At 26.0% G+C, this 25,698-nt stretch overlaps 3 protein-coding genes across 11 annotated transcripts; 1 reads left to right on the top strand and 2 right to left on the bottom strand.

Moving 5' to 3' along the window:
• Positions 1-670: 670 nt before the first annotated feature.
• LOC114131503 (peroxisome biogenesis factor 2) lies at positions 671-5,700 on the bottom strand. 3 transcript variants are annotated; one of them, XM_050202198.1, is made up of 9 exons: positions 5,560-5,698; positions 5,355-5,428; positions 4,920-5,151; positions 4,619-4,696; positions 3,304-3,366; positions 3,054-3,221; positions 2,803-2,991; positions 1,029-1,244; positions 671-949 (listed from the first exon to the last, which is right to left on the bottom strand). In XM_050202198.1, the coding sequence occupies exons 3-9, from the start codon at positions 4,938-4,940 to the stop codon at positions 866-868; spliced, it is 819 nt and encodes a 272-aa protein (XP_050058155.1). In that variant the 5' UTR covers positions 4,941-5,151; positions 5,355-5,428; positions 5,560-5,698; the 3' UTR covers positions 671-865. The 3 variants fall into 3 exon arrangements, with proteins under 3 accessions (XP_050058155.1, XP_050058156.1, XP_050058157.1); XM_050202199.1 differs by having other exon boundaries at positions 5,569-5,693; XM_050202200.1 differs by lacking the exon at positions 3,304-3,366 and having other exon boundaries at positions 5,560-5,700.
• Positions 5,701-5,851: 151 nt separating this feature from the next.
• Positions 5,852-9,602, top strand: LOC114131502 (SUMO-activating enzyme subunit 2). Its single transcript, XM_027996731.2, has one exon. It carries the CDS (start codon positions 6,261-6,263, stop codon positions 8,139-8,141), a length of 1,881 nt encoding a protein of 626 aa, XP_027852532.1. The 5' UTR covers positions 5,852-6,260; the 3' UTR covers positions 8,142-9,602.
• A 2,373-nt stretch (positions 9,603-11,975) lies between these two features.
• On the bottom strand, positions 11,976-25,226 carry LOC114131504 (protein kinase shaggy). 7 transcript variants are annotated; one of them, XR_007604610.1, is made up of 10 exons: positions 21,821-21,972; positions 20,197-20,387; positions 19,456-19,539; positions 19,278-19,388; positions 18,968-19,205; positions 17,527-17,720; positions 16,286-16,487; positions 15,506-15,696; positions 14,267-14,314; positions 11,976-13,036 (listed from the first exon to the last, which is right to left on the bottom strand). XR_007604610.1 is itself a non-coding variant. In XM_027996736.2 (9 exons), exons 1-8 carry the CDS (start codon positions 24,432-24,434, stop codon positions 15,509-15,511), a joined length of 1,293 nt encoding a protein of 430 aa, XP_027852537.1. In that variant the 5' UTR covers positions 24,435-25,226; the 3' UTR covers positions 13,744-14,314; positions 15,506-15,508. The 7 variants fall into 7 exon arrangements, 4 of the variants coding, with proteins under 4 accessions (XP_027852537.1, XP_027852540.1, XP_050058152.1 ...); XR_007604609.1 differs by having other exon boundaries at positions 11,976-13,001; XR_007604611.1 differs by lacking the exon at positions 11,976-13,036 and adding an exon at positions 13,744-14,180.
• Positions 25,227-25,698: the final 472 nt, after the last annotated feature.

The following is a 25,698-nucleotide window of genomic DNA, read 5'->3' as shown; positions in this document are numbered from 1 at the left end:
AATTTTTGTATAAGTAGCTAAGAGTTGAAAATTTAATACAAGGTTTTTCATAAGTTTAGCTTACAATTATTATAAAAGAACTTAAATTTTGTTGTATTCAGGCCATTAAAACATAAACCACCTTTTTCACCAACCACTCGAAATTATATCCTAGGCTGACAAATCATCTTCGTTCAGAATCGTTTTTCGTATACAATGATAACTATCATTGGATTCAAATTTAACACTCCTATAATATATAATAATGATCCATACGGCACCTAATGTACAGCAGAGCGGTACTCACTTGCCCGCTTTTTTACATTGCAGTTCATACTATAAATCACAATTTAGTACCATAAAACAAATTATTTTTTTTTAAACTTTAATAATAAATAACTAATATCATTAATATATTTATAAATTCAAGTATTTTTAAGATGTAGCAAACCAATATGCTTATCACCATAAAAAATGTATTGACTACCAAAGGTAATTCTAGTTACTTCTTGGTATCAACTGTAATCCAAGTATATATGGTATCCATTCACAAATAAATTTGATGTGTTCTTTTCTGACCAGAGAGAGTTGTTGCTTAGATTGTTATTGCTGTTGCTTATTCAGAAAACACTGTTTAAAAATATATTACATCTTTAAATATACAAAAAATCAAAAAATATTAAAAAAAGAATAATATAAACACCATATGTATTTTTCCTCAACATAAAAACAAGAAAATATATATTATTTATTCAACAGTTTCAATAAAAAATTATTTTAAATATGTCGAAAATAACAAACCAACTATAATTTATACAACCAAAAAATAAAATATTAACAATAATTTATTGATATATCTCAAGCACTTTGAATACTACCAATAAATTTAATCGAGTATTACTGGTATTATATTAATTTCAAAATGATAACACTCGGGGCATTCAAATTTTTCATCAACCATTCTCATTGACTGTAACAAAAATAAATTATAATTTAAGAAAATATATTATTACTATTATATTACATTAATATATTATATTTCAACTTACACTTATACAGTAGAAACAAAACACATGAGAACATTTTATATGATGTGGTAACACAGGTTTTTCTTGACAAATACTACACACTGTTCTAGCACATATAAATGGCATTTTTTCAATCCATTTTTTGTCATTGTGTTGTGAACTTGAATGCATTAATCTGAATACTTTATGTTTTAAAGACTGATAATTGATCAGAGGCAATGTAAATAACAGCAGCTCCTAGAAATTTATAAACATAATTTATATACTATAATGTTAACCAGTAATAAATTAAATTAACTTGTAAAATGTAAACCAAAGATAAAAATATATAATAAAATGTATTTATAAATCAATAGAATTTAATTATTGTAATTTATTTTCAAATCACAATTAAAAATAATAAATATTCTGTTTAAAATATAAAAAAATAAAGTTTAGGAGTTGATTATATTTGCTTAGATCATAATTAATGAATTTGTTAAAAATAATTAACTATACTAAAATATTGAAAAAATATACCAATGCATTGAAATCTGAAGAATATTAACAATTAATAAATTATAAGAAAGTCTATTAAATTACATTAGTTAAATATTTTGTTATAAAAATTGAATATAAATGTCTTTGTGAATAAAACTTTAAATAAGTTAGGTATAAATTATTATACAAATATATAATACAAAAATTAAGTTTTTTATATTAAGTAATATGATTTAAATTTAATATTAGGGTGGTAATTAATTTTCCCTAAATTTCTAAATTTTCTAACTATAATATTTTCCATACTATGACATTCAACATTATATCTAGTACACTTGGTAAAATAAAACATTTAATTGAAAAAATTAAAAATTTAAACATTTAATATGCACAAGATGTTCAGTGAGGATTTACCCATTGAAACATCTCCAAAAATAATGGAGATATTATAATTCTATTTTTTAATAACACTCACATAGACAAGGACTATAAGTATTTTATATTTAATGTTTCGGTAAAAAGTTAAAAAATAATTTTTCCTTTAATTATTTACAAAAAAATGAAAGATAGTCATTTTGTAGAGTTATTTTTCTGAAAATGTTGATGTTTCAATATTTTTTTTTTTAGTTAATTTACATTCAGTAGAACCCATTATGTGTTGTTAGCTTTAACATAAGATACTCATAAGTCATAATATGTTGCTTATAAATTAAAGTGAATATGGCGTCCTCTTAATTATATATTATATTATTATATAGTATAAGTAAATATTTATTTAGTGATGCAGTACAGCAGTATCTTCTTTTGAGTTGTTATCGTATACCAGCATAAAATAGTTATTAATATCAATATTAAATACAAATAATATCATAGTATCAAAATGATAAGGCATTTTTTTGCACTCACAATTAATTTTTAATAAATTTATCACTTTATACTATACTTATACAATACTTATACTATACAATAAAAAACAAACAAAATTATAAAAATAATATGAATGATATTAAATAATATTTGGCTGTTTAGTGCTTATATTCAATATATTAGAGTATAATAGTAATATCTGATTATATTGTTACATTTACTATCAAAATAATTAATTTAAATAAATCATAAATAGACGTTATAATTTATTTAAATTTTAAATTAATATTAATATTGATGTTAAATCAATATTGGAAAATTCGTTGGGTATCAAATTAAAACCTCAATATTGTCCTGCTTCACTAAATATTAAAATAAATGACTATCTTCGAGTGTTATTATGAATTATAAGGTATAAAGTATAAACTACAGGCTATGTGATACATACAGAAAAACCATGCCATAGCAGTTCTCTTGTCATATAAGTGTATTCTATATTTCTTTTACGGGTTGACTCTTGCGAAAGACTTAAAAGCCTTTGAGTTAATGTTGGGTACTTGCCTTGTTGCAGAAAAAGTAGAAAATTTAAGAAAGATGCCGCTTTCAAAAAATCAACAATCAAATGTAAGGCATTTATCTGAAATTTACAATTATTAGATATTTTTACAATCAAACTGTATAAAATGATAAATTATTTACATTGTTTAAATAATTTTTTGAAGGACTTTCTACTTTTGATTGTATATACTCAGCTCCGACCGTAAACAGTTGAAATAGAGCTAACTTTGTATCAGTTAGCTGATCTGGTTTGAATCTAACTCCAAGCATTTGTTGACCAAATGTTGCTTTTGATTTTGTCACAGAATACTAAAAAATACATCAATACATTTTATGTAAAATAAGCATTTAATAAATTAATCAAATGATATATTTATATATTTTGACTCACATATTTCAATAAGAATTGTAATATCACATTTATTTCTAACTCGCAATTATTTAAAATCCATGACTGAAAAAAAAAATTCAAGAAATTAAAATTCAGCATCAAATAATTAATGCGTAAAAATAAAGAATTTTATAAAATAAAGATATGATCATATAAATATATTTAAATGTGAAAATAGAAATCTTTGTCATGCATAAATATTCTCAGAAATTAATCATTCGATATTTTGATTTTTCTTAATGAAAGAGTTCATTGCAAAGCAGGTTTTAAGCTTATTTTAGATTTTATAAGTTAATGAAAAAAATCGAGTTATTACCTTTCTTAAATCATCAAAAAATATGAATATAAAGATAAATTTTCATCTGTGTTAATTATTAGTTATTATTAAAATTAGTATTTTAGTGAATAATTAGTATTGGGTAACAGTACAAGACATTTTGTGGTTTTTGATTCACACTTAAAATGTTGTTGTTGAATGGTAAAAAAAAGTAAAGCTGGGTGGGACAGTTATGTTTAATTGATATGTCGGAAATAACATCCATACGCCAAATTAGAAAAACAAAAATATTATTTATCCAGCAAAAAACTCTCATGTCTTTCAAAAGGCTGTAACAAGTAAACAAAGAATTAAGATGCAGGACAAATTCTCTTATTTTTGAATTACAATACTATGCCATTTTACATTTATAAAATAATTACTTGGTTTTAAACATTACATCTGTTAAATGTCGTCCTTCATTGTTAATACCCCTGTTAATACATTGATAAAGCTTTTTCTGGAAGTTTGTATCATTTCTGGTTTAATGGCAGCCACTGCCTGAGTGATTTCCTCCTTAAGTGTTTGTAGGGATGTGACGCGCTGACTGTAAATTTGCACCTTAAAATGCCCACAAAGAATTTAACCACAAGGTGATACATTGAGTGACCTCAGGGGTAATGGTCAACTTTTAGGAAAGGCTTTGTCAATGTATCAACAATGAAGTACAACATTTAACGGACGTTATGTTAAAAACTAAATAATTATTTTATAAATGTAAAAAGGCATAGTATTTGTAATTTAAAAATAGAAGAATTTTTTCTATATCTTGTTTGTTTACTTATAACTGCCTTTTCAAAAATGGGAGGTTTTTTGCTGGACCCTGTATTTATAATTAATGATAAAATGCTGATAAATGATTCTAATAAAATAAATTAATACAAAATATGCATACCTATTATACTTTAATTATGAACTATTTTATCAAAAGACTTATATTATTATTTGTAACTTTATAAAAAATTGTCAGTATGCTTCCAATAAAAATAAAGTACTAACCGGTAAGAACTTGAAAACCTTTAAGGTCTGGCCAATGAATATTTTGGAAATGTGATCGTCAAGTACATGGGCATCCAGCTAGAAAAAACAAAAGTAAATGATTGAATTAAAATATAGACATGCAGCCATACAGGGTTCATTTATCAGTGTTTGGAAAAAACAAATTAAAATTTGAATATTGAGCACAGGTCTAGTACAAAGTACAATTTGGTAATATATTGAGAAGTAACTTGATATACTCATGTAGTCATGTGGCTAACAAACATTGAACTTTTAATAGTTAGTTTTATTTTTAACTTACCAGAGTCACACGAGGTGCCATTTTAACAGTTTGTCTTAACTGTGGACCTCAATCAAAAGATAATAGAAAGAGATTAAAAGTAATCTGATGGCGACTTAAGATTTAAAAATGTTGTGTTTGCCCGTTCAAAAGTGGATAGGAAATATATCATTTTCTTAAGAATCTTCACTAAATTGTATATTTAGAAATCTTGAAATTTGAATTCTCATCAACCACTTCATGTCTCCAAATACTTAAAAAATGTTAAAATATTTGATCAAACTAATTATTTACGATAAATTATAATAAATGACAATGATAATTAAATACTTATAAATTATAATTAACGAATGGACGCGTACTGACCATGAATTAAGATCTACACCAATATAATGTATGTAATACATCAGTAGTTAAGAAATTAAGATTACGATATTAGAATACCTGAATACTTACTCAACATCAAGAGCCAAATGAAATGTGCTTAAGAGGAATGAAACCGAGAACTGACAATGTGACAATGTTAGACACTGAAATTATAATTTATGTTTGGTAAATATTAAGTATGATAATCATATTATTAGATATCTTAAATACGCTCAGATAGTCTGCAGATGGCGGTCTTAAATACAGACCATAGAAAAAAGATTAAAATACAAACCGTGCGTACTACTTTAAATCACGGACATCGGAATATCATCATCTAAGTCCAAGCTTTAAAAGTTAAAAATTTTAAATATTTATGACCATGATTCAGATGAAATTATTTAAAAATACTATCAGGATTAAGTTATCAGACGGACGCATGAACATAACAAATTGTGATATGATATGATATTATAATCGTAATAAAAGTTTATGGTTTTTTGTTCCAAGAGCTATACCTCCATAAATGTTTACTGGTATCATTAAGATATTAAATTTTGAACCGCTATTCGAAGTATCGCCATAACGCCGTAAAGGCTATTGTAATTTGTTCGCTTCGACGCTTTGCACTTGGAAACGGAATCACGCACGCTAAAACGCTTAACGCCATTGGCTCTAAATTGTTGTAAGTAATTTTGTGACAATTTTAAATTCTTAACCTATCCGATCATTCCAACCATAATCGTATCTGGCTTCCCGCCATAGTTCACTTCACATAGTTGTCTGTTATAAGTGTATTATTGTTTACTTTTCTTGCTAACTACAAGTGTCATCTTTCTACCGTTAGTACCGTATTTTTGGTTCCGTTTATCACTGACATCGCTAATTCTTTAAAACCGCGAAAACACTGACCGTGGAAAGTAGCCTAGCAGTGACGCCGCGTGTGAACACCTGAATAGAACTTCAAACCGTTTGTACACGAGTATCCTATTGACCATGGCAGCCGCCATTGCTGGAGTATTCCAACCTGAAATGCAAAATCTGATCAAAGAGTCCAAGGTCCTGTTAGTGGGCGCAGGCGGCATTGGCTGTGAGGTTCTTAAGAACCTCGTGTTGACGGGTTTTAGCGAACTGGAGATCATCGATCTGGACACTATCGAGGTGAGCAACTTAAACCGTCAGTTCCTGTTCAACAAAGAGTCTGTGGGCAAAGCCAAGTCACATGTCGCCAAAACTAGCGTATTAAAATTCAATCCCAATGTAAATATTACGTCGCACTTAGGTGACATTATGGACACTAAGTATGGTGTAGCGTTCTTTAATAAATTCAAATTGGTCATAAATGCTTTGGACAACAAGAAGGCTCGTAGCCATGTGAATCGTATGTGCCTATCATGTGACATCCCTCTCATTGAATCTGGTACAATGGGTTATAGTGGTCAAGTGGAGTTCATTAAAAAAGGAGTAAGTTTGTGTTACGAATGTCTTCCAAAATCTGAACCCAAGTCGTATCCAATGTGTACAATCAGAAACACTCCTAAAGAACCTATCCATTGTATCGTATGGGCCAAGTTCTTATTTGGACAATTATTTGGAGAATCCGATGAAGACGTGTCCGTCGAACAGACTGTGTATGACGGCACTGAAACAAAAGTGTCTGCCCGTCAATGGGCTGAGATTATTGAATATGATCCAAAAAAATTACTCGAGAAAATTTTTTATGATGACATCAAATACTTGTTGTCTATGGAAAGTATGTATACTGGAAAAAAAGTAAAGCCAGTACTTTTGGAACCATCATTCTTTGAAACTGAAGTTGTCGAGTACCGCCATGTATTAGACAGCGAAGTGTTAACCCTGGAACAATGTAAGTCAATGTTTTTGGCTTGTATAGTATCGATTAAACAAAAATTAGATATATGCCAAAATAAATGTTTAGTCTGGGATAAAGATGATGATGATTTCATGAACTTTGTTGTATCAAGTAGCAATATTCGTTCGGCAATTTTTAACATACCTTTGAAAAGTCACTTTGATATTAAGTCATTGGCAGGAAATATTATTCCTGCAATTGCCACAGCAAACGCTATAATTGCTGGGCAGATTGTAATTCATGCTTTGAGAATTTTAAGTGGAAAATATGAACGATGTCAAAGTGTATTTTTAAGAGAATTGCCCAACCACAAAGGTCAAATTCTTGTCAAAGACAAATTTCTCCAAAAACCAAATCCAAAATGCATGGTGTGTTCTACTGATGGAGAAATTGTATTATCTATTGATGTAAACAAGATAACGGTGAAGCAATTTGAAGAGTTGATATTAAAAAAAAAATTAAACATGGTAGCACCTGATGTTTTGGTAGATGGTAGAATGATAATTTCCAGCGATGAGGATGATGAGCTTGATTTATATGAAAAAACATTAGCAGAGGCGGGTGTGAATCATGGATCCAGATTTAGTGTTGATGATTACTTTCAAAACTATAGTATCAAAATCATGTTGCAACATAAAGAAAAAGCCCAGGAAGAAGACCCAGATTTTGAAATTTTTGGCAATTTAGAAGAACTGAATACAGCAGAAAAGAACAATGAAGCTGAGCCTGAGGAAAATGATGAAGATTGTTTAATTGAGAAGGATGAAAGTTGTGTAGAAAGAGTAGATGATGATTTGTCAATTAGCGATGAACAAGCACATGATATGGTTACCGATAAAAAACAAGAAGATGATTCAGTAATTAAGGAGGATATGATGGATAGTGATCCAGAAGTTATAAAAGTGGATCAAGAAATCAGTAATGAAGAGATATTGGCAATGAAAAGAAAAGCTGATGAAGCAAGTGAAGATATTAACGAAGCTAAGAAAAGCCGTGTCGACTAAAATGCTATTCTCAATTACTATAACAGTAAATTTGAACTTAATACAGCTTAATAATATTTAAATTCATAAACACAAAAGAACAATGCTGATAAACCTATTTTGATGTTCCTTTTTAGTAATATTGTTGTAATTTTCATATTCTTATAATCAGACTACACTATTATTAACTATATCAAAATTTGTATTTACGTCATTGTATTACTTACTAATTATTATTTTTTTTGATTTTCAATTTATAAAGCAAAAATTAATTCATATTATAAACTTCATTTTTTATTTATATATGTTTAGGTTTTATATTTTACATGTGAGATTTTACTTGTACTTTTTGAAATGAAATTAAAACCAACTTCCTTGCTAAATTGCTTAAGTTATTTTCAAGTACTGACTGCACTTTCTATTTACAAATTTAATTTTTTTAATGTTATTCAACTATTAATGGCTATAAGTTCAACTAATGCTATAACTTTGTACAATTATTAAACTTTACAACATACAAATATAATATATAATTATTACTAATTGAATTTTTGTAGATGTATTCATTTACTTGGTGTTCTGCATAAATAATAATTGTCTACTTACAACATTATAGTATTTCGTAAATATGACATTTCTAAAGCACGAAACATGATGTTTTTATGTTTTAATGTAATCAGTATCAGCATTTTATTATGTTGTATTACAAGTTGGTTTCCTTCACCTAAGACATTAATTTTAAAAGTATATAATGTATATTTATCAGTCAATCATCAACGATGTATCATTGCTGGATATTTAATTGTCATCATATTTATGTTTAGTCAATAACTTTAAACCAATGTAGTTATAAGTTATTAGATTTTAAATTCTTAGTTTTGATCTTAGACCTGACTATTAAAAACAATACATTTAAGTTTGACTTTAATCATAAAGTAGTTACGTCAGTAACTTTTGACTGAATAAATTAAATAAGTTATTTTGTGATGTATTATTTTTATATTTATTAGATTTGATTATGAACCAGTTTAATATAAATTTGTTGTAATTATGTAATAATTTTATTGAAGTCTGTTAAGTTAAAATACAAGGAAACTGCAGTATGCTCAAAAAAACTATGTTGACAGCTACAGACTGCTAAGTAAATAATGTGGAGAATTTGTATAACAAAACAGACAAGAATATTTTAAGAATAAAATTGATGACTCAAATTTAAAAATCAATTATAAATTAAACTATATTGTACTCTATAGCATATATATAAAACATTTTGTTTTTTTTTTTTACATTTTCTAGGCTATTTAAAATATAAGTAACTGTTAATTATAAATAATTATCAAACTCAATTGATTAAAATTTAGTTATACATAATTTTTTGTTATTCCAAGTACATTACATTTCTTGGCGAGGAGCCAAAAATGTTTAATTTTGTAAGTTATTATGCTGTGTACTTATAAATTATAATACAGATACCTTCCCTAAGTTTATTTAAATTATTATTTCATTTTTATTTGACAATTAACCTTAGTAACAGTACATGTACAGTGTACATCACTTAATCTGCCCTGAAGTCTAATCGTGTCGCCCTAAGATTCATTATATGTTAAAATTATAACATTATATTATGCATATGGTGAATATTGGTCATTGGTACAAAGTATGTTTTACTATAAAAAAATAAAAAAGCAAAATTAACCAAATAATTATTCATAATAATAACCCCCATGATAATAGATTATTTAAATATTTACTTTTATTTTGAAAATGACAGATTTATCATTGAAAATATTAAAACCATTTTATACAATATATTTTATTTAGATAATTTGATTTTTAAGAAACATTTTCTATTCGTTTTAGGAATATTTAATATTAAGTCAATAAAAGCTTTAAAAAATAAAATAAAATTTAAAAGTAATAAATCACATATTAAGGAATCAGTGTAAATTATTAAAAATCATTATTTTATTTGAATAGTTCCAATCAGGGCTGAATTTACACTTTTTATGTCCTGTGTTGTACCCCCCTCCCTCAAAAGTTAAACGTATCAAAACTTATTCAAAAGGGGAAATGTCCATATTTCCCTCCCCCCTTAAAAACGGTCCTGATGCACGTCATAGCCTTGTTATATTATACATTAAAGCAAGCCTGGGCATAAACGAGTTAAAAAGTTAAAGTTAAGTTAAAAGTTAAGTTAATTTTAACTTTTTAACTTAACTTTTTTGAATTTAATTTTCATTAACTTAATTCATGTTTATTGATAATAACTTAATAAATAACGAGTTATTTTTAATAAAATCTAAGTTACGTTATTTTATAAATAATTAAATTATAAATAAACCTAACCTAATGCTAACATATAAAAAAATATGTGTATAAACTTTTAACTTAACTAAGTTAAAAAAAATCATTAACTTGCCCAGCCTTGTATTAAAGATTAAATAAAACATAATTCTAAATAAATTAGCAGATGAAATAACTGATTTAGGGTGTAATTTAACCCAAAATAAGAATTATTCTTATAATGTTGCTTTTTGACTACGGATAGTACTTTTTATCAATTTTATATTTAATTACTTTATTTAAATCTAAAATGCTCATTATTAATCATGTTTTGATATTTATTATTTTTATATATAAATAATCACTTCAAAATTTAAAAAATAAAATACCTATCTAAATCATGAAAAATTAGGTAATTCTTTTCAAAATAACAGTAAGTAGGTAGTTAGGTTTTTCAAAAAGTATAGTAATATGTAGATAGGTATCGACTAGAAAAACTTGCCAGAAATAAGTAGGTCAAGTGTGGTCATCATTAGGTTTCAACATTTTTTATTGCAAAATTGTTACTTACAACACTATAAAAGTGTCGAGAATATTGTTGACATTATATCTTATATTATGATATAAATATAATGAAGGAAATTGAAATTATTCTTCAAAATTAGAAACAAGGCACAAAACATACTTTTTTGATTTATAAAGGATACTTGTAATAGATAGATCCCGTTCAAACATTATTTTTTACGGAATACTATTCGAGATACAGATACGAATCATAACAAAGTAGTAATATTGAGGTTTATAAAAAAGAAGAAAATTATGATTATTAAAAATAGTCGAGTTTAAAATGATCAAAACTTGATTCACAATTAAAATTTCATTAAAAGCTGCTGGATGCCGTAGATAATAATCTTAGCTTGACATCTGTCTTACTTACTTAATTTTTGTAAATGATTTTTTTAAAACTGTTGACAATTTTGTAATAATGATTATAATTAATACATTTAGGAAATTGAATTTAGGTGGCATTCATACTTAATACATGTATTTTGGTGGAAGGCTGTTTTTCTTGATTGAATCATTAAGTCACATAAGTGCACTGTTGTTATTTAAAAATGTATGGTTGAACATATTATGATAGAATACTATAGCGTTAGGTTTTTTTAATTTCACCTTTCGTAACACTATCAATAATAAAAACAATACTAAATTATGAAGGTATATATTATATAGGTACTTATTTGCATATTAATTATTTTTCTATGTATATATAAGACATATATATATATATTAGATATATATATATATACATATATATAAATGAATATAATTAATTTTTTTTTACAAATGTACTTAGAGTTATGAACTAACAAAGAATTTCATACTTTCATAACTAAAATCTTCGGAATTTTACATTGGTAAAAGTTAATACTAAATACATAACATTGCTGCCTTTGATACCTATATCGTTATTTGGATGATTATACAAATATTAAAAATGTTCATGAGTTTTTCAAAATTATTAAATTTTCTAGTATGCAAATTATATTATATATATATTATACAACAAAAACTGCAAAATCAATAATTTATTTAGGATATAGATAGTCCATGTAAGTATAATATAAAATATAAATTATACATTAATATATACCACGGAAAAAAAATGTAGAGAGACAAGAACATAATTTTAATTGTATACAATTTGAATAGTTTTTATATAATATAAAAAGAAACACTACATATGCTGCAATACATATAGATATATGTATATACAAAAAAAAAAAAAACAACCAATTGAAATTAAAGTTAGTATTAATAGTCTGTACGTTGTACAATTTGTATAATTAAATAATAATAAAAAAGAAAAAACAACATATTACTGTATATGTTTAACTAGCCACAAAACTATAGTCATACTATGCAAGTTTTACATATATATATATATATATATATTATGAATATTATACAATATTATTGTTAAATACTTTACACTTTTACACAGTTATACAGAGCTTCTAATAAAATAATTGTTCTCTATTATAACAACATTGAGCTCTAACTAATATTGTATCTATGCAACAGCTGCATCGGTATTGTTAAATATATAATATTTAATTATTATTATTTTTTTTTTTGTTTAAGCATAAAAAAACATTTACGTACTTGATTATATAATAATATTCATGTATGAACAAGTATGGTCGTTGGCAATAAACACAATGGGTTTATTATTATCAAATTATACATATAAATAAATTACGTTATAATAACATATTATGCCAAAAGAGCAATATTTTTGTTGAACTTTTTGTCAAACAATTTTGGGTTACTATATAAAATAATATATAATAATTGATGTTAAAATGAAATTATGGGCTTCTATATTTTACATGCAATGAATTATAGTAATTGGGAATATGTGCCAATAACATAAATTGCATGTGATAGTAACTAATTTGTACATAATTTTGAATAGTCATTACATTTGATTTTTATTAAATAACAACTTCAAATTAATGACTAAAATTAAAAATCTATTTTAAAAAGCTTGTTTTCTTTCCAATACTCGTATAGTCTTGAGAAAAGAGAGGAACCCTTGAGTATGACAAAAAAAAATCAGTTTGGATTAACTAAAAATATACACGTCAAATAAAAAAATGTATATATATTATAAGAATATATAATAAATAATATTAAAATATTTATACATTGGAATGAACGTTTCATTTTTAACAAATATTTTTTTATTAATTTATTATTAATAGATTGCAACTAGTATGAACAATAAAACAATTTTTTTTCACAAATAATATACATTAAACCCATTTGTAAATATTTAAGTAAAATAAAAAGAAGATATGAAAGGACAGTATATTACAATAAGTATCTGTTTTATATTAATTACTACCATTTCAGCATTAAATAGATGCAAACTTGTTTGAAGTAATTCTATTTGAATGAGTTTTTTTGATGTACACATACTAATATAACAATATACTAACAATATTAATTATATCTGAATAAATAATTATGTGAATGATTGTTTTTTTTTTTTTTTTTTGATTAGAATTTTGGAAGTCATTATACCATATATTAATATTTAAGTTGTCTATGTAAAAAAAAAAAAGGAACGTTAGGTATGCAAAAAAATAAAAATTATCAATGCAATAAAAGTTTTAAAGTTGCTGCACATTTTATATAATACACAAATCCTCTGTAGTTTATGAAATTAACAATTACACTAGATTTGTATTAATATTTATTATGATTGAAAAAGCATTAGACCTACCCTTCATAATATGGACATCAATTACGCACATAAAAAATACACTACAAAAACCGTAAGAATTTGCACTATATTTACACAAGTTTATTATAGTATATATATATTAATACACATTTAATTGTTTATAAAATTATCTTTGGACTTAAAAATAACACAAAAGGCAAGTAATTGGGAACTAAATCAAAATTTGAATTTAATTTTTAAAAGGCTACACGTTTGACGAGATCCTCTGGGGAAAAAAAAAAACAAATATCTTACCATAAAAAAAAAGGAAAAAATAACAACATAATAATATTTGATTAAAATAAGACTGATTATTAGTTCCAATAATTTTGTTTAAAGTTTGTAACAACAAAAAGAAAATATATGGTTGTTAGTGTTATTGAAAATGAGTTTAAAAACGTTTTAAAATTGCGTAATTCATTCATTTCATAAGGCGAGTTTAGGTATCAACAAATTTACCTAATAACAAAATTGACAACCTGAAACTGTACTTTTTTTTTAAAACTTAATAAATAAAACAATACAGATATGATGAATTTGTAATAAGTTTTTCGGTGTACATATATATTACCTTAAATGTTTGTGAATGGTTTGATTGCCAAGGCATTTTTTGGTCGCACTGTAAACAACAAAAAAAGAACAATATTTATAACTAACATACTAAAGCATTAAAGGCCAAGGTCCTTTGTTTTAGCAGTTTAGTTTCAATAGGTTAAAGATTATATATTAACAAATGTATTTAATATTTGCTATAATCATCATTTTATACATTTAATTAAAAATTACTAAAAAAAAAAAACAAACATATAATGTAGGCAATATATTAGTTATTATTAGCTATTTCAAGAACATTAAGCCTCATTAAATATACTCAATCTTCAGCCACGATACATGGTTAATTTATTTACCAATTCTACTCGTACAGTAGAAAAACAATTTTTTATCATTTTAAACAGAATAAAATTCACAGTAATCTACTTGAAAGTAGAGATAATATTAATTATTAATATACTAATCAGTTAGTTGGAAATGCTGCTGTTTTATCTAATTTATTGGACAATAGGATTAATTAGAATAGTTTTAATCAAAAATTGTAATTAATTTTATTGTTATTAAAAAATGAAGAAATAAAGGCATAATAATATTATATGTTAACTATTAAGATAATAAATATTTTATTAAATCAAAATTTCCAATCTGCACAACTAAATTTTTTTTATTTTAAAATGTCAATTTGTTTTTGTGGAAATATTTTATTTTCAATATAAATTATTTAATTTTAATCCATGGAAAATTAAAAATACTTGGGTAAACAATATTGTACTAAATTAATAATATTTATATTTACATTAATTAATAATAAGTAATACATTTCATTGAAAAGAAGGTTAAAATAATTATATTGGCAATACACCATTGCCAATACATTATTAGATGATGTCAATTTACTTTTGATACTATAATTGACTCAATAATTCTACCACACAATCAATATAAATCTTAAATAATAATAAAGAAATTAAAGAAAATAATAATAAAATTAGTTATTTTTGATATAGCAATAGGTATATTTTTTTTATTTTAATTGACACTAATTGCTAAAACAAAAAATAAAGTAAAAAGAAGACAAAATATTGGTATAAGTATTGAATAATAAATAATTAGGATAATTTTGATGGAATTTCAATTGAATATAAATTTAAATAAATGAGTTATTTAAGACTATAAAGAATTTGTTGACATATCTATTAAAATAAATTCACAGAAACTTATCTGATATCTACATAATATATACATAATTTGCCTTTACCTTTTAAACTATTTCATTAGAAGGTTGCCTGGAAGTAGTTGATGATGAAGGATGATTTGGACTGTCTGGATTAATATTCTCTGGAGTAGATGGACCACCACTAGCAGCAGATGCTTCATTTCCACTTCCCACAGAATCTTTTAAATGCTTGGGTATCAAAGCGGATTTCAAAGACCCAGCTGCACTCAATTCTGAAAAACAATTAAATAATTTAGTTTGATATTTAAATCAAGTTAAAAACAATAAAATAAAAACATTATTTAAGAGAATGCTATAGATGCATCAAGTGGATCGATCAAGATCATCAACTGACTCTATTTTATTAAAATACATAAGGAAAATTTGTATAACAAGTTTTATATAATAAAAGCTTTAATATTAGGATTAAATAGTTAATAATCAAACTTTAAAATAAGAACATTATCTATTTTGTGTTTTTGTGGTTCCTTACAATGTTTCAATCTTTAAGATACATGAGCTTTTTTAAATTATTTTACTTAAGATACCTACTTACTTGATAACTTTCTATAAAATGTAAAGGACCATAATATAAACACAGATAATATTTATTCATTTAAGTATGATTATAGGTTAATTCACTCTAATATTACAGCTAACAATATAAAATTGATTCTACAGAATGTAAATTTATAATTTGTTTATAAATGGTACATTTGTAAAACAAAGATGAGACATGCAAGTTAATGCAACATATTATTCTTAAAGGAAACTAATATATATATTTTTTGATTTTATAGGATAATTAAATTAATTACTTACCTAGTTGTGTAAAATTGAAAAGTGGAGGTAATGATCGTCCATTTGGTAATCTATGGAGTGGATCCCTTAACTCATCGAAAAATGCATGAGCACAAGCTTGTAATGGAGACACCCTAAGTGATGGAGTGTATTCAAGTAACACTGACACCAATTCAACAGCTTCTGCTGGTGTCCGCATACGGAAAACCTTTATAAATGACGCCTTTAGGTTAACACATAGAATATACGCTTCAAACACACACTTCATTGTAGTTAAAATATTAAAAGAAAACGGCATAAATTAAATAAATATAACAATTCAAAAGACATGTTAGAGCTCTAATTTTCTTTAAGTTCTACGGTAACTTCCAAATATAGCAGTAATAACCACAAGTCGAATACCACTTTTATGAGCAAATACTTAATTATTTTTAAACTTATCAAAAAAATATAATTTAATAAATTATTATTATATAAAACTGAAATTATCTTCATAAAACATTGTAACTATAAATTAAATAATCAGTCATGTAACCTCTTTAGGCAAGTTGTTAAGACTCTTTTAATATAAAGAGTGTGTCAAAAGGTTATAATAATTGAACAAGAAAAACCGGTTAGATATTCAAACTGTCTCATTTTTCGACTTACTCTAATCTTTTGATGAACATTGCTGTTTTTTGGGAACGACATGCGTTGCAGCATAAACTGCAATGTACAATATGTACGTTAAAAATAAAAGCATAGATAATTCTCCTCTAACATGTCTTACTAAAATTATATTAGTAGTAAAATGAACATAAAAAAAAAAAAATATGAAAAATTAGTTTTATTATTTGATAGATAAAGAAAATAAACACCCTATAAATTGAATTTGCTCACACAAATTTAAGCATGTTTTTTTAATCTTCAACAAAATATGATCAAAAATTAATACATAGACAATCTTAATAATGCTTTTAATTTAATATTTTTTCTTCATACATGATTAGTTACATCTAATTTATAAGTAATTAACCAAATGTTGCTATTATTATACTAACTATAATACTTATATTAATTTGTAACATGTAAATAAAATTAATTTAACTTAAACACGATTTAATTTACTTCAATTATACTTTGACTTTAGTAATGTTTGAAGTGAAATTCGTAAAAATAAATTTTTTTGAAAAAACCTATGAGCAAACTCTAAGTATGTTATTCCTTTAATCTAAAACATATTAGTTAAATTGAATAAAAATATAGTTCAAACAATAACTTACCTTTGACCAAGGATGAGATTTGATCTGTGGGAATTTGAATTCTGTATAGTTGGGATTCATTTCTCTAATCTGTTCTCTTGTTGGTGTACCAAGGACTTTTATAATTTCAACTAGTTGATCAACACCAGAGTCCCCTGGGAAAATTGGCTGACCTAACATAAGTTCTGCTAATACACATCCAGCACTCCATACATCTAGGAAATCAATATTTCACTAAGAAATTAAATAATTCATAAAATATAAAAGTAAATAGAGAAGTTCTAAAATATTTAATAATATAGTATAATATATGTATATAAAATTAAAATAAAATAAAAACATAAATTTATCAACATTAAAAAAAAAAGTAGGTCAACGCATGTTTGTCCTTTGTCCCTTCAGTCCTCAGAGACATGATACTGTAATTTTATTGCAGGTATTTGATTTGAATTCAATATGATTGCATTTGATAAAAAAGATTTTGAGTGGACGAGGGGATCATTTTAATTTTATTTTATTCGTCTATGGTGATAAACAAAACCGTAATTATTTTATATTACCTACATAATCGTGAAGTTGTACATTTTTTCTCCTTTAACCGTCTTTATTTTAAGTATCATTTAAAAAATCAAAAAATGACCTCTCTAAAGTACCAGCTCAAGAACATTACCTTTCAGAAAACATGCTACACTTGTACTTTTGAGCAAGTTTAAGGGAAGAAAAAGTGTTTACAGAATAAAAAAGAAATAAACATCATTATAAAACCAATACATTCCTCGCTCCACTCAGAATCTAAAATTTGTTACTAACAGAAATACATAATTAGTAATTTCACAAAGATATTTGTAAATATGTATTTTAAATGTTGAGTGTTGATAATAAATAAATTGTTATAAGTTACTCAATAAAATTCTAAAAAAAAAATAAAATTATACCAACATCTTGAAACATATAAGTAAATAAGCAAGTAAAAAAAATATACATAAGTTGAGAAACTGAAACAAATAATCAGCTTTCTTAACACCAACCACAAATACTGATTAAAGATTATCATATAAAATAGACGTTTAAAGAAAATATATTTTCTATATAACTAAATAAGTAAATAATTTTATCGGCAATAATTAATATGGAATACTATTTTGGGGCATGACGTGGTGTAGCGGATGCATCAGCAGCCTGACTGCATTGGTGATAAGCTAGTAATTTTGTTGCTAATTTCCAAATGAGTGACCACCTGGAAATTTTAGCCACACACGCCATGTCCTACCTCTAACCTTAATTGTCAAGATAAATAGTATTCAGCTAAAATCTTTCCTAATATATAAAAGAAAAATAGACCATAATTATTTTAAATTGTTATTTCAATAAATAAATAATTTGTAAATATACTGATTAGTATAAGCACACCCAATATTTATAAAAGTTAAAAATACCTAAAATGTATAAAAATAAAAATTACCAATTTTTGTTGTATAATCTATAGCACCGAATATCAGTTCAGGCGCTCGGTAGTATCTTGAACATATGTAGGATACATTAGGTTCCCCCTTGATAAGAGTCTTAGCACTGCCAAAATCGCACAATTTCAATACCCCTGTTTCAGGATTTAATAACAAATTTTGAGGCTTAATATCACGATGACATATGCCTAATGAGTGAATATAAGCCAAACTTCGGAATAACTGGTACATGTACAACTATAAAACAAATTCATTTATTATTACCATACTCTTTCACTAAAAATTACATAATTTTGTAAAGAAGCAAACCTTAATGTAGTTGATCGGAATTGTTTGCCTTAATTTGCTATAATGACGAGCAACTTTATATACAGTATCTGGTATGTATTCCAATACTAAATTTAGATAAACTTCATCCTTCTAAAATATCAAACATCGAATTAAAAAAAATTAGAAGATATATGTAGTTTAATAATTATAAAATTACCTTATCACCACTTGAATAAAAGAAGAATTTCAATTTCACTATGTTACAATGGTCAAGACGTTTCATTATTTGTAACTCACGATTCTATAAAAACCAATAAAAAAATTATCATAATTACTGATTTAAATAAAAACTAAACAAATTTCTTCAACTTATTATTTTACAGTTAAAATGGAAATAGAAATAAAGTGAGTTCTGATCAATGTGATCACTGGTTTATAGAATCAAAAATAAAAACTTCAAACCAAATCTTATGTTACTTATGTTAAACTAATCTTTTATTAGAATCATTAAATACTGGATAATTGAATCACTTTTATGAACATTCTTATCGTTTTTATAGTACTTAAAATGTATTATAGTATTATATATAATGGACAATCATTATTATGAATTTGATTTTAAATAATTAAAAATTATACATATTGTAATTAAATATGGATTATTTAATTAATTGTATATATTTTCTAAATACTAGAGTAAAATGCCAAACATCAAATAAAATATGTTGTTAAGCAAAACTAAGTACAAAGTATTAATTAAATTGTATTGTTTTAATCTGAATATTTTGTCTATGATCATGATGTTTATGTTATGTAGAATAATTGATTAATGAAAAACACTATATTTTATGGGCACTAAAGGAAGTCCTCAAACAATTCAAACAATTTAAAAACAAACTAAAATATGTTTACATTTTTCATATAAAATTAATTAAAGTGATAATATAGAAGTATTTACTTTAAATCTTTTATCTTGAAGGACTTTTTTAATAGCAACCATTTCTCCTGTATCACATAATTTGGCTTGGTATACAACACCAAAACTTCCATTACCGATAACCATTGTGTCTGTATACGACACCTCCAAGGGTCGATCTGGTCCCTGGCACGGATTTGCCACAACTGTAGTGACTTTACTGCCATCTTTACCTTAAATATATAAATTATCAAATGGTAAAATTAATAATTTTACAAAATATAAAGTAAAGTGTAACCTAATGTAACTAAATTAAAAAATAAATAAGAATAGGATAAACTATTTAATATTTTAAATGGGCAAGTAATATTTTATAATAAATACTTACATATTATTATTAATTTAATAGACAAAAATAGGTATTCGACTACAATATGTTTTCTAATAAAATTAACAACACTATCTAATAATTATGGAATATTCTACTTATTAACATATTATTTTTATTTTATTAAACTAGATTACTAGCTAAAAATTAAAATTCAATTTGTACTAAATAATTTAAACTAATAACAAAATTATTGAATTAATATGCTATTGAATAAATCACTTTTACATATTATATTATTATGATTTAAAAAACTGACTATTGTGTTGCCTATTAATGGTAGAATAATGGATGTTTGGTACCTAAATACTTAAGTTAGAAATTATTTTTAATATATGTTTTAAATACATGCATAAGTAAATGGTAAAATATCTGGTAAGCGTGATTAAACTATAAAGGGTAAAAAAATTAATAGTCATGATTGATAACTAAAGGATACAAAAATAGTAAACTTCATTAAGTATCACAAAATAAAATTAATCTAAAAAAGAACAATAAAATTTCAAGATAGTTTTCACTTTTTTTTTTAAGTATTAACCTCGGTATTAACTATGTTAAATCATTTTTAAATAACATAATAGAATAGATACTATTATCAGTTAAACAATAATTTGTAAAAATAACTCATAATAAAATTACCTAACCAAAATTTTAAGTATTTAGAAAAACTACATTTTTTTAAACTGCTTACTTTTAATAAAATAAAATAATGTAGTATTTGTCTGTTTAAAAATTGAATCGTTGATAGGGTTCTTATCATAGTTACAAAATATTTTATATATTTTTAAAATAAAACAAATTCAATAGAAATAATGTAATTATTAAGATAAACTATGACAAGAGAAAATATTGTACAAATACTAAATAGAATAATAATTCTGAGAAATTAGGACTTATACTTTATCATTTATTTTAGTTAACAATTATTACTTGAAATATCATATAATTTAGTTAATAAAATTACTTCAATGCTATTTAATATTGAAATTATACAAATTATAACAAATATAGATAAAACATAATAGGTATATCAAAAATATTATTTAGATTAATTTTATATAAATAATCATAAATTCAAGTATTAATTATACATTTTAACTGCTCTTTAAATTATTTAGACTAGTAGATCATAGAAAAACTGTAATAAGAAAATGGGATGTAAAAGTATTCAATTAAGTTTAGATTCAATTAAAAGAAACAAAGTAAAACATACCTATATTAAATTATTTTAGTTGAGAATTTATAATAGATTTTAAATAATATTAAGAAAATTAATACCTTGAAGTCTTAGACGTTCAGAATTTGCTACTGCAGTTGGATTCCAAATAGGAACCACATCATTTATTAAAGGATCCTCACACGGAAGATGTAAATCCATAACTACTTAGCTTATGAACATTTCAAGCCAACATATTGACATTGAATTGGAAAAAAGGTCTGTCATTTCAAAATTAACTTGGCACAATGAAATCAACTAACTAATATATTTTTAGATTCAATAAAGGTTATTTATTTAAATGAAAAATTAAAATTGATTAACTGAACTCATTCAATCACTTTATTAAGATACTTAGGTAAGATATAACATTTTGATACCTAATTCATCATAATTTTTTTAGTTTTAATTATAAATAATATTTTTCAACTTCATAATTAATAATAAATATTCAGGTTATATTAGGTACACCTATCGAATAAATTGCATCTATTCAATACCAACTAAACTTTAAATATTAATGAATCAAACTAATTAACTGTAAAAGTATACCTAGATTTTATTATTTTACTGAAAACGTGAGAGTGCGTAAAATGTCCGAATCGTATTTTTTCTGAAAAATATTGCATCAACTTGTTTACATAAACTACAATTATATTTATTAATTATTAATAATATTGATACTTTTCCATTGAATGAATATTTTTCACTACAGCTATAATTATACTTAATTTTTTCATAAAATTCATTACAAGTTAAACCAAAATTAATTTTAAACGCAAGTATCTAGACCTCATACAGTATTTTCATTAATACCTACGATTATCATAAAATGATATAATGATACAATATATACAATATTATTTATGTTTTATTATTTCCTATCGGCTTCTATAAACCAGAATAAAGTTAATAACCGTTCGGAACACTGGGATGAATGGCAATCCTACCTAGATTTAATGAATAAATTCATAATTTATATGCATGTGATAAAGACAAATTGGCAAGCTTACACTTAAATAACTAGTAACTATATCCATATTCAGAAATACATAAAAGTACCAAAACACAAATAAGAAAATTGTGTACACATTGCAGCAGTGAAATTTTATTGTCTTCCATCGCAGCAGTAAATTATGTTTGGCTAAATTTAATTTGATTATAAATATAATATATACATGTACCCTATTATAATATACCTACCACCAATATTTAGAATTTCTATAGATATCTTTTAATTTTTTTATTTATAAAAGTATAGATTTTTTAGAATTCTAAAATTTTATCTAATTAGATGTAGGTATACATCCTTATTTAACAACTCTAATAAATATTACATAGGTAGCATGAGAGATTCTATAAAATTTACTTGCATAATTAAGCACTGATAAATACGTTTTTATCCATGTAAATAAACTTTCAAATATGTATTGCATAATTAATTTTATGTTGAAACAAAAAATGCAATTGCATTATAATTAGCAATAAAAATTGAATTTTTAAAAAAGAATATATAATATAATAAGATACGGTAATAAAGATATTTACTATCACATTTAATTTAAAATACACACACTCATAAATTTAATCAATCATTTTTTAAAAGTTTATGATAATATATGATGCAGAATTTAAAATGTACATTACATGTAGGTTAGGTAGATAGCGGTAGATATCTATTAGATATTAGTTCCATAATGTGACTAATAAAATAATAGTAGGCCTGGACAGTTTTTTTATTGTGATAATCATGAATATACTTTTATCTAACATAGTTAGGAGAATGATGTACTTAAGTACATAATTTAAACATCATACCTCGCATCATACCTACCTAAAAGGTAGATAATTTTATGGCTATAATTCAATAAAATATTGAATTGATTCCTTTGTTGGAATATTAATCTCTTTGTAAATAACCATGACCAATGATTATAGAATATATTATAGTCTATTCTATAATCAATGCTATGACTAAGGAAAATTCTGAAAGGATTGTCATAAACGCAGTTAATTAGCTTTGTTAAATCACAAGAATCATTAGCAATAAGACCTAAAATGTGATTTAAGTAATCTAAAATCATAAAAGTATCTTGAGTGTAATGTATATTTAATAATTATTCATTAATCTACAAATAATATAACTAATTGCTTATAAGTTAGGTATAAAAAATGAAAGTCTAAGGAATGTATAAATATAATGTACATAAATGTGTAATATATGTATATTATATGGAAGATAAATTTAGCAAATTACCTTAAAGGTAGTGTATCATAGATAATTTAGTAGAATTACTTATTTGATAGTAAGTATGAAAAGCTGGAATGACCTAACAGTAGATCAAGAAATGCATTACACAGCCAAATAACAGATTAAATCAGTGATATCCCTTCATTACTTGACTAAGATTATAACACTATCTAAGAAGAACGTTCGAAAGAAAGGTGTAAATTGTGTGGGTCGACTTGTCAAGACGGTGTATTATCATCGTGATTAAGAATTGAGAAGTAATTTTGAGCGTGCAAGGGTGTTATGAGTGTAAAAGTGCAAATGTGTGTATATGTATATACGAGAACGTGCAAGTACGTACTTATGACTTTAATTCCGCCCAGAGGAGGATTCGGAGAAGTTTTATTTCCTTCAGCAAAGGAAGTAGTTCTGGGCCTTCCGCTCATGTCCACCGGCGGGTGGTGTGAATATTGTCGTCGAGTTCTCCTTCGGAGTGGCTCTTCTATCAATCGTCGTCGTCGTCGTCGTCGTTGTCGTCTTCGTCGCAGTAGACAGCAGTCGTCGGCGTCGTCGACTAAGTATGCGGCGGGTGGCTGGTCTTCGGTTTTACATAATTCGTGCGAACTCGCGAATTCGGCGTTAACACACACGGGTGGTACTTAAAGGGAAATGTGTGCCGAACAAAACGGAACGAGAAAAGGAAACGTGATTTATTGCTCTGCACTTTTTTTTTTATTGATAAAAAAAAAAAAAGAAGAAAAAGAAGAAATTTTTCTGATACGCCTATCTGGCCTGGTTCGCGGCCCACATACTACGCTACTACCTGAGGGTAGTGGTGGCGGCGGTAGAACAGCACATTGGAAAACGACGGACTGTAGTACTGTACGCAGTAGTGCAGTACGCACACACACTCAAACACGGCACACACACACACGAGCGCGCGCACACGCAGACCGCGGCTTGGCTTGGCGTTAACGGACCGACCGAACTCCCTCGACCGCGGGAGAAACGGACGAGAATATTATTGTAATTCGCCTTTTTTTTCCGACGATGGGAGTCTACTGAAAACGTTAGCGACCTAAACCAACTAGCTGGCCGTCCACTCGTTTACTTGTTTGTGTCGTCGGCGGTAATCGAGCTTTCGCCTTGGGTCACTCGTAAATCGTGTTTTAATCACGAGTTCGACACGGCTGTGTCTCCATTTTGGAAACGTCGGCGGACGCAGCACCAGACGGCAGACATTGACCCAATCGGAGCGGTTAGGGGGACCCCCCGACCCGCGACCACGGCCGACACACCGCCACGGCCCGCGCACGCCATCGCGCAATGTCGAAAACGTGACTGTGACGTCAGTCTATTGCGTAGTAGCGGCCGCCGACTGCCGCGCGCGAGTACGTCGGCGGCGGCCCGTTCCGCCGCATTTTCATATTTTACTATTAATCCTTTCGCGGGATCGGCGTCATTGCGCGCCGTGGAACGGTGGAATTTCGCTCTTATGGCTCTTACGTTTCCGATCATCGACTCTTTTACTGTCGTTGTTGATAACACGATTTATATTGGAAATTATCAGCTATCCGTTTAATCCGTCATAAAAAAAAAAAAAACGACGTATTTCGTTGACAATAAAATTGCCTTGTATAGCGATCACACGTCACGTAGGGACAAATGCGCAATCAGGGATCTAGAGCGCAGGGTCCACTTGAACGCACG

Source organism: Aphis gossypii, chromosome 2, assembly GCF_020184175.1.
Source record: "Aphis gossypii isolate Hap1 chromosome 2, ASM2018417v2, whole genome shotgun sequence".
NCBI lineage: Eukaryota > Metazoa > Arthropoda > Insecta > Hemiptera > Aphididae > Aphis > Aphis gossypii.
The sequence above is the reverse complement of the archived record's forward strand: the minus strand, read 5'-3'. Positions and strand labels throughout refer to the sequence as shown.

Bases quoted from the DNA above. Each gene is read 5' to 3' on its own strand.
- LOC114131503 (XM_050202198.1), bottom strand. From the start codon at position 4,940: ATGGCACCTCGTGTGACTCTG. The intron at 3,367-4,618 runs GTTAGTACTTTA...TTTTTTTTTCAG, and splicing joins AGGTTTTCAAGTTCTTACCG to TCATGGATTTTAAATAATTG. The intron at 3,222-3,303 runs GTGAGTCAAAAT...TGTATTTTTTAG, and splicing joins TACAATTCTTATTGAAATAT to TATTCTGTGACAAAATCAAA.
- LOC114131502 (XM_027996731.2), top strand. From the start codon at position 6,261: ATGGCAGCCGCCATTGCTGGAGTATTCCAACCTGAAATGCAAAATCTG.
- LOC114131504 (XM_050202195.1), bottom strand. From the start codon at position 21,920: ATGGATTTACATCTTCCGTGTGAGGATCCTTTAATAAATGATGTGGTT. The intron at 19,540-20,196 runs GTAAATACTTCT...TGGTTTTTATAG, and splicing joins TTCAAGATAAAAGATTTAAA to AATCGTGAGTTACAAATAAT. The intron at 19,389-19,455 runs GTAATTTTATAA...TTGATATTTTAG, and splicing joins TTTATTCAAGTGGTGATAAG to AAGGATGAAGTTTATCTAAA.